Source organism: Wasmannia auropunctata, unplaced genomic scaffold (assembly GCF_000956235.1).
Source record: "Wasmannia auropunctata unplaced genomic scaffold, wasmannia.A_1.0 LD336060.1, whole genome shotgun sequence".
Classification (NCBI taxonomy): Eukaryota; Metazoa; Arthropoda; class Insecta; order Hymenoptera; family Formicidae; genus Wasmannia; species Wasmannia auropunctata.
This window is the reverse complement of record NW_012026830.1, coordinates 2841455-2851459: the sequence shown is the minus strand read 5'-3', so window position 1 is coordinate 2851459 and position 10005 is coordinate 2841455. Positions and strand designations below refer to the sequence as shown.

At 33.6% G+C, this 10005-nt stretch overlaps 3 protein-coding genes across 3 annotated transcripts in view; 1 reads left to right on the top strand and 2 right to left on the bottom strand.

Moving 5' to 3' along the window:
• Positions 1–2048: 2048 nt before the first annotated feature.
• LOC105450585 (thioredoxin, mitochondrial) lies at positions 2049–2705 on the bottom strand. Its single transcript, XM_011690517.1, has one exon. It carries the CDS (start codon positions 2679–2681, stop codon positions 2247–2249), a length of 435 nt encoding a protein of 144 aa, XP_011688819.1. The 5' UTR covers positions 2682–2705; the 3' UTR covers positions 2049–2246.
• On the bottom strand, positions 2698–4341 carry LOC105450586 (transmembrane protein 218-like). Its single transcript, XM_011690519.1, has 3 exons — positions 3948–4341; positions 2969–3123; positions 2698–2830 (listed from the first exon to the last, which is right to left on the bottom strand). Exons 1-2 carry the CDS (start codon positions 4146–4148, stop codon positions 2983–2985), a joined length of 342 nt encoding a protein of 113 aa, XP_011688821.1. The 5' UTR covers positions 4149–4341; the 3' UTR covers positions 2698–2830; positions 2969–2982.
• A 1598-nt stretch (positions 4342–5939) lies between these two features.
• Positions 5940–10005, top strand: part of LOC105450583 (synaptogyrin-2) — a 9502-nt gene continuing 5436 nt past the window's right edge. Inside the window, exons 1-3 of the mRNA XM_011690515.1 lie at positions 5940–6214; positions 6873–6963; positions 7044–7275. Of these exons, the coding sequence (XP_011688817.1) occupies positions 6061–6214; positions 6873–6963; positions 7044–7275 (477 nt within the window). The 5' untranslated portion in view covers positions 5940–6060. The remainder of the gene's footprint in view (positions 6215–6872; positions 6964–7043; positions 7276–10005) is intronic.

Below are 10005 nucleotides of genomic sequence, written 5' to 3'. Positions count from 1 at the left end.
CGTCTACGATGGACGTCCCGTTAGATACTTGTTAGATTGATCGAAGGATATATCGTGTGTGAATGCACTGACGTAATGCTCCATTGGGCAACGAAGCGTCTTGTAATCTCGTAATGTTATCCTTAAGAGAAAATTACGAATTGTTTACGTTTTCTTCCTTTTCTTTTCTTCTTTTTAATTTTGTATATAGGCTCTGTATAAATCAACTTCTGGCTTCACTTGTTTCCCTATATAAATGTTACAAACGAGAGACGTAAATAATGGTTATTTAAATGATAAGTAAACGCAGGGTTGCTTGCAAAAATTGCATAAATCCAAAGCACTTAACTCGTTTGTTCGCGTAGAAGAACAAAAATATATATGTGTATACATACATGCACATACATAAACCCGCGATGTATGTATATATGTGTATATATTATATGTATATATTATATTTTATATATGTATAATATATACATAAAATATATACACAATTATATATATATATATATATATATATATATAATTGTGTTTTAATTTATACAGGATGTTCCATTTTAAAGGATTTATTAAGATTTCTCTTCTTTAATGGAAAAATATTTTATTATAATATTTTGAAAAGCTCTCGAGATAAGCTAAGAATATGCCATGAAAAATGAGGATTCCATTTAAAAAATTTAAAGTGGCCTTTCTCTGACTTTGACTACGCTTCCCAAGGTCAAACCACTTTATGTGCCCCTTGAAGTCATACAACTTTTGTTCGAAACATTTATCTATCGTAGTTTTCGAGAAATCTTAATGGATCCTTTAACATAAGACACCCTGTATATATAAACATATATATATATATATATATATGTATATATATACATATATATTTGCCGAAAGGAGGAATAATTTTTGCAAGTGACCACAGAATCACAGCATTGCCTTATCATGGTGTCTTGAGAAACACCTGACTGATGACGAAAAAGATTATAGCTAGTCTTTTAATTGTTGGTAACACATTTATGTATCGCTTGCTGCCGAAAGACGCAAAGGGGAATGGGAAGGGGGAGGTCGAAAGGGGTGCTCTTTCACCAGAGAGTTTACGTGGAGTAATAATCTATTATATCTCTGGCCTACTATATCTTTAATGGACAGTACTTTCGTACACTGATTGTACACGATGATCAACAATAAACGAGAAATTGAAATCTGATTAGATAATGATTTATCTCGGCTGCACTGCCACCGAAGATACACATACACACACGTCGCGATCATGCGCGATTTAGCGAAGTAACTGTCCTCTTTTAGCCTCTTGAACAACTTACCGAAATTAATATATACATTTTGTACAATTTAAGAGAATAGCGTACAAATTATCTATTGAACATTATTATTATTATTATTAATTATATTATTGAATGAAATTAAGACTACATCAGAAAAATATATATGTATATGTATATAAAGCGCATTTTTAAAATATGTATTTTTAAAATATGTATCGTCACACGTCCGAAGTAACGCAATATTCGTATTCGCTTTGAAAATTTATCATCATTGCACATAATTAATTCGTTATCGGTTCGATTCATCAAGTGATTTTCATTTCCCTGTTAGATTCATTACGCCACTTATATAAATATGTCAAGAGTGAAGATACGAACAGCTATCTCGAGGATATATATCGAAAAAAGTCGTGTCTATAAAAAAAAGATATATATATATATATATCACAAGTGCTTCACACAAGTTTCGCAATAGATTCTACAATAATTTCTTCTATGATATGGGAATCTTTCCCTTACATGCCTCATTTTATTAACATCTTTAGGAGAATTTCTAATATCTTTTTGGTCGATTCAAGAATATAGGCTGTTAAACAAGCTCTCTGTATTTTATAGAATATCTAAATAGAAGTATAAATATTTCAATATAATATATATATATTAATATATAATCTGGACATCAACAGATTTATGAGTATTAATACGCATTAGCTTCGTTAATAAGTTAGAGTTGTATATTGCCATTTTACACAACATATATATATATATATATATATATATATATATATATATTTATATCTAAAATTTTTTTTATCTACGATGCTTATCTGAGTATGATTAGATAAAAAAAGGCCATAATTCTTGGACGAAATAGCTTCAAGTGTTACATTCTCTCTACAAGTATGAAAATACATTTAGTCGATAGAGAGAAATGGAAGCGTAAAAAGTGGTGCATTTACATAATTTATACCATATGCCGTCACACGACTACGATTTGGTGTCGTTGCCCTCCGCGTCGTTGGCTAGTGGTCCTTCGTGCGTCAGCTTTTGTATTAAACTCTCTATCATCTCGTTGTTGACTAAACCGATGAACTTGTCCACGACTAGGCCGTTCGAGATCGCTATCACCGCGGGCACGGCCTTCACCTCGAATACGTGCACCAGCTCGGGATTCGTCTCCACGTCGACTATGGCCAGGTCCACCTTGTCCATAGGCTCTATGAGCTCTATCAGCTTGGGCGTCAGTATCCTGCACGGGTTGCACCACTCCGCGTGGAAATTGACTATAACCGGCACCGCGCCGTTCATGACCTTGTTCACGAACTCGCTGTTGTTATTTATCTGGTACCGCTTGTTGTTCTGGCGAAACAATGAGATACGTCTCACCACGGATGGCATGCAGTTTCTTATGCCGCACAACATCGTTCAACTTTTTTTGTTCTTTCTGTTTAATGTGTGACTTGTTAACACGAGGTGAACAGTCGGTGATTATATATATATGCGAATAGCTTTACATCTACAAATTAAGTCTCGTGTTTAACGTCTTCATGCTTGTCGGCGAGCAAAAGTACCTGAGGGAAAAAAAATTGCTACAGTAACATCAATTATATATGACAGTGCATATTTTTTTTTTATCTAACAGGAAGTTTCAATTTTATCATAATGATTGACACATCGCGTTTTCGTTGCATTATTAATTTATGACATACCGAAGAGTAGGCGTCTAGAGAACCCAGCTGGATATCCTAACTGGTCTAACGGCTTCCACCAATCCGTACTTGATGTATCCCACGAGGGAAATTACGGACGAGACAAGTAGTAAGATCAAAAGTACTACGCGCCAGACGAAAAGTCGGTCGTACACCTGCAAAATAAGAATAATCTATTTAGGAGTAATTGCATAAACACTCGGTTACATAATTTATTTCGTTATAACTCTTTTATGATTCAAGAAGGAAAGAGAATTTTTTTCTTTCTCTCCTTCTTTTCTTGATTTATATTATTTGGGAACCTTTTGAATTTTTCTCCTGTTACTCTTTAATGTTGCAATAACTATTTTTATCCCAATAATTTTTTCGATTACAATCGATGTCAGTAAAATTAAATTATAATTATTCTGCAAAATAAAGCCGACCGTGGAAAGTGATTTAGAAACTTCGGATTTCGAAAGAGCACGTATATTAATTAGCGAAAGCAATTTGCGTTAATTATTAAAGCAATTTGAACGAGCGCTACTCCGATTAGCTTAAACGACAATTAATTCGACAGAATTGCTCCCAGCAAGATTATCCCAGCAGATACAGATTATAATTGCAATGTTGCAGCGATATTATAACATTGCAGCTATATTGCAAAAATATCGCAATATTACTGTGGCATCGCAATCACGATCTGCGTTCGCCGGATTCCCTTTTGCACAATTCGCCCTTGCTGATCATTTTTCTGGACAAAAAATTGACAACTCCATTCACGCCAAGGAGGCACTTGTGGAAAATACAGGTGCTCGAGTCGAATAATCGTTGATCGGGGGTCTGGCCGAGATCGCGCCCATCGACGTGCAATCGGGAACACGAATGGAGCACACCGAAGGAAGTGCGGCGGACGTGCCGCGCTCGAAAGCACTGTACGTAATTCCTCGAGGAAAAAAAAAAATAAACGTAATCCCCACCGATTACAGGTATATCGTACCTTGCCGTCCGCGGGAGCGGGCTTCTCGGACGCGCGCGGAACACTGAGCAGGACAATCGTGAGCGCGCTCACGAGCAGTATCGCGATCGCGCCGACCTTCCTCTCGACGCGCAACGACACGACGAATATCAGCGCGGCGAGCACCCACAGGCTGAGGATGACGAATAATCCCACGCCGACGCCGAGTATCAGGGTTGTCATCACTCCGGGCAAGGAGAGAGAGAGAGAGAGAGAGAGAGAACGGGAGAGCGCGACGCGACTGTCAAGCGGGGCGTATATTTAGCGCGACGTTTCACGCACTACTACACGTTACAACTTTACGACCACTACAGGTAGTATTGGTACCAGGTCTCCTATAGGATTGTGTATAGTTTTTTGCAGCTGACGCGCCGCCGCGCGATCGCGTCATCGCCGTCGCGGTCGGGTTCCCGCGCGCCCGGCCCGCAGGAATCTGCACTTATCGACACACTCACCGACGACCGACAGCCTTACGGGAGTTAGCGTGTAATTTATATTTATAATAAAATTTAAGCAATTATATAAGTCAATAATATAAAATAAATTTTATGATTTATTAATAGATCAATTTTTTTTAGATTGTAATTCATCTGTATTATATCTGCAATATTGCTAAATAATTTTATTTAAAACTGCATTTTTATAGTTACCATCTGCGTTTGATTATCCAAAGAGATGGTAAAACAGTTGGAAAAAAATGTAATTTTGCGGCAATATATATAATATTACAGCATTATAAGTATTCATACTCACATTTATAAAGCATTTATATAATAAAAAACATGATCTTAATAATGTATTATTCAGGGTTGTGCCGTAGATTTCAAGATTACGTCTATACGGATTATTTACGTGAAATCTACGTGATGTTTACATGGTCTTTTTACTATACGTAGACAATCTAGACTTGTAAACTATGTAGAATATTGTAAATTGTATCGCTAATATATATACAATATAAAAGAATTAAATTATATAAAACAGTCTCTATCCACAGTAAAAATGTCCAAATGTATCTAAGAACAGGCTATAAAAGATACCACGACATCTTTATAAGATATTCTTGATGTATTTTGAACATTAATTTAATTACGAAATTAAGATTATAAAAATGTAACCAGAGAATTGTTCTTATTCAAATGCAGGATTGTGCCGTAGATTTCAAGATTACGTCTACACGGATTATTTACGTGAAATCTACGTGATGTTTACATGGTCTTTTTGTAGTACATTATAGACAATTTAGACTTGTAAATCATGTAGACTATTGTAAATTGTATCACTAATATATAGAATATAAAAAAATTAAATTATAAGGCAGTCTCTACCCACAATAGAAATGTTCAAAATGTATCATAGGAACAGGCTAAAGATACCACGACATCTTTAGAATATTCTTGATGTATTTTGAACATTAATTTAACTACGAGATTAAGATTAAAAATGCAACTAGAGAATTTTTCTTATTCAAATAATAGTTTTTTTTACATAAATGTTAAATTATATATATTTATTAAATGAATAAATTAATATATAGTCTACTGACTGTCTACATAGATGACACTTTTACAATAGTTTACGTTGTTTACACGTATAAACGTAGAGTATTATATTTTAGATGCACAACCCTGCTCAAATGGTAGTTTTTTTTTTACATAAACGTTAAATTATATGTATTTATTAAATAAATAAATATGTATATAGTCTACTGACTGCAGTCTACATAGATGACACTTATACAATAGTTTATGTTGTCTACACGTAAACAGAGTATTATATTTTACGCGTATAGATGCACGATGCCTGGTATTATTCAAATAAATCGCAAATTTAATGACAAAAGTCGATAACATCGACACTCTGCAATTACCTTCGGGAATGCGGGATCTGCATTGCCGACGCGTTGCCTTGCCGCGATTGTAGTTCCTCTCTGACACGCTAAACTGTCGTCGGTACGGAGCGCTTCTCCGCGATCCAATGTTTGTATACAAAGAAACACCGGCACTAGTGGACCACAGTAGAGGCGCAATATTTTTTAGTTTTATTTTTTTTGAAGCTCCGAGTTCCGAATGAAATTGTTTCACTTTGCGAAAGGATGGGCGCGGATCTCGATCTTCTAGGATTCACCAGGCAGACGGAGGCGTTGTTGCGCGGCGTCGGGGCCGAGAATTTAGTGAAGGAATGCAGAAGGAGGAACATATCGACGGACGCGTTGCACAAGTTGACCAAGGAGGATTTTGTGCAACTTGGTACATATAATATATGTTTATTAACTGACAATTGTCACAGTCTCACACTCGGCACTCTCTGTCTACAGAGACTTGAATTTTCCTGTGATTACATTTTGCGCGTATGATATTTTCGTGAAAATTCCGTGAAAAGTTAATTCGTTAAAGTCCACAGGTACAAAACTTGGACGGATATCCATTTCCTACCAACGTGAGACGAACTTTAATCTCGGTTTAACTTAGTTTTCATCTTTTTTTTGTTTTTTTTTAGTTCTAAGAACGAGAGAAAAATAAAGAGTAAGTTAAATCGACATGAAGTTAGTCTACATTGATAGAAATGAGCCACAGAGAGATGCAAAGTGGATTCTAATTGTTTTAGAATATATAACTTTCCAAAAATTTCGAATCTCGGAAAAATCCTTGAATAATTAATTCTTCCACTAGAAAGTCTAATTGCTTCTAAATATAGTTCTTAATATTAAATATAGTTAAATATAATTAATTCAAATTTGAATTTTTATTTGGATTATATTATTTGTTGCTGTAAAACGCGAAATCTACGCGACGTCATTGTTTCTCACTTTGTTCTTTTGTGACACGCGAATATATATATATGTATATATATATATGTGTGTGCGTGTGTATACAAAGAATGATGATAATAAGAAGCTGTTTACAGGTGCTGATGCAGATCAGGCAGAAAATGTAGTCAAGGCTCTATGTATTTCTAAGAAAAAAGAATCCAGTGTGAAGGCGAAACCTCATCATAGGTAGGATAAATTATTATTAAAGCTCATATATTATATGTAGTATTGGAACTGAAATTGAAAGTCTCTTGCCTTCCTTACAGAATACTCGATAAAGTGGAGATACTGGAGATAGGCGAGAGGCAGTTGAGTATAATTCAAGACTTTGTCAAGTACTGCAAGATGAAGCTGAAGAAAGAGAGAATCAACGTTTTCATTGATCCAGACAAGGCTCTGCGTGCTTCTCAAGTTTTGTGTGCGGCTGCTGACGCCGCTTTCAAAGAAATCAACGAGGCTGAGTTGAAATTGAAAGAGTTGGAAGCTATGATAGTTACGGTACGTATCAACAAATATATGAAATTTATGAAATTTTTGCATTCTTCAAATTAATGAGTGGACAATTAAATATCTCGTAATAAGAAACTTGACGAATTTTTGTTGAAAATAAGATACGTTATTATACGTATCTTGTTTTATTTGACAGCTCTTATATCTTCATCTAATTTTAAGAAATTGCTCAAATTTCTTTCTTACAGCCTAGCAAAAGTCGAGAGCATTCCCATGCATTGTACAGCATTCCAATCGGTGGGTTGTGCATTGCAATGTGTATATTGTTGAACAGACTCTGGAGATAAAAGTTTTATGAATTGTTAAGATGTGCAAAGTACTATAATTAATATACATATCATTCTGTAATCATCTAGAATACATGGATCATAAGACAAATATTTTTTTAGAACATACTTTAGAAAATTGTATGGTATAAATATTTCTAATAACACGTTTCAGAAAAATGATTTTCTTTAATTAACAAATTTACCTTTTACCTAAAATCGCAGGGAAAGTTCATGCAGTCACTGTCTCTAGTTGCTAGTTGTTGATTATATAGATTGTTAAGATGCGCAAAGTACTATAATTAATATGTAGAGTTCTTTTATCACGTAGAATATATGTAGGTCATAAAACAATTTTTTTTTAGAATCTACTTTATAAAAATGCATCCATATAAATAACACGTTTTACAAAAATGACTTTCCTTAATTAACAAATTTACCTTTCATCTAAAATCGCAGGAAATGGTCAATCATTGTCTCAGCTAGTGTTAGATTATATAGATTGTTATGATGCGCAAAGTACTGTAATTAATATATGTAGAGTTCTTTTATCATATAGAACATACGTAGATCAGACAAATATTTTTTTAGAATATACTTTATAAAAATGTATCGTATAAATATTTCTAATAACGTTTCAGAAAAAAATGACTTTCTTTAATTAACAAATTTACCTTTTATCTAATAATATCGCAGAGAATGTTCAATCACTGTCTCAGCTAGTGTTGATTATATATAGATCGTTGAGACGTGCAAAATACTATAATTAATACATGCAGTATAATTCTTTTAGCTCATCTAGAATATGTACATATATAGATCATAAGATAATTTTATTTTTTAGAACATTCTTTATAAAAATATAAATAGCATGTTTTAAAAAAATGACTTTCTTTAATTAACAAATTCACCTTTTACCTAAAATCGCAGGGAAAAAGTTCAATCACTGTCTCAGCAAGAGCGTTGATTATATAAATATTATTTAAAGTTAATCGACGTAACGAGCCACACATTTAACACATTTTTGTCCTTTTCTTAAGAAATTAATCCTAATCCGTTTCCACCTCGAGTGATCTGTTTCTTTCCGGTAGGGGAGGGGGGGGGGGTGGAATAAATTAAGCAGGGTTGTGCCATAGATTTCAAGATTACGTCTACACGGATTATTTACGTGAAATCTACGTGATGTTTACATGGTCTTTTTGTTACGTAGACAATCTAGACTTGTAAACTATAATGTAGATTATATTGTAAATTGTATCACTAATATATACAATATAAAAGAATTAAATTATAAAGCAGTCTCTATAGCCACAATAGAAATGTCCAAAATGTATCAAGGATAAGGGCTAAAGATACCACGACATCTTTAGGATATTCTTGATGTATTTTGTTTGAACATTAATTTAACTATTAACGAGATTAAGATTAAGAATGTAACCAGAGAATTTTTCTTACTCAAATGGTAGTTTTTTTTACATAAACGTTAAATTATATGTATTTGTTAAATGAATAAATACATATATATATATATATATATTTTTAAATAGACTATAGTCTATTGCTCGGGAAAAAAAATTCCACATATAATTATATGCAAAATATGTCCATATATGTATATCTATATATGTTTCTTTCCTTTGTAAAATTATTCTTTAATACAAAAAATGATAATATATATTACAATAAGAGGGAAACATAAAAAATAATTAAAAGGGTAATTGTTATATTGTTTTTTTTTTACAAAAAATCAAGTTTTAAATGAGAAAAATTGCTCATATATAATTATATATAAATGATTAAAAATATACATATATGTATATTTATATATGAACAATGTTTTCTCATTTTTTAAAACTTGAATTTTTGAAAAAAAAATGCTAAAATTATCTTTTCAATTATTTTTTATGTATTTTATATGTACCTAATTATTATTTCTTTTTATTATTATCATTTTTTTTGTATCAAACAATAATTTTACAAAGAAAAGAAATATATGAATATACATGGACATATTTTGTACATAATTATATATAATTATATATAATTATATGTGGAACTTTTTTTCCCGGCTGACTGTCTACAATCTATATAGATGACACTTATACAATAGCTTACGTTGTCCTACACGTAAACATAGAGTATTATATTTTACGCATAGATGCACAACCCTGGAATTAAGGATGGGAAACGGTGAGTCAAAAAGTCCGCGCAAAATAGGGACGAATTGCGATGGGGGAGGAATTTGGGAAAGTCGAAGGGGGCGCGCGTGGAATTAAATCGCGACCAGGGGGCGAGGAGGGGGAAAGTCGAGAGGGGCGCATAGGGTGAATCGCGAGGGCTCGAATCGAGGGTTGACTGCGTGGGAGAGAGGGGGGGGGGAGAATGGGATTTCGGGACGGCGCGGCGCATTGTATATACATACATACATACACACACACCGTACACACCCCCG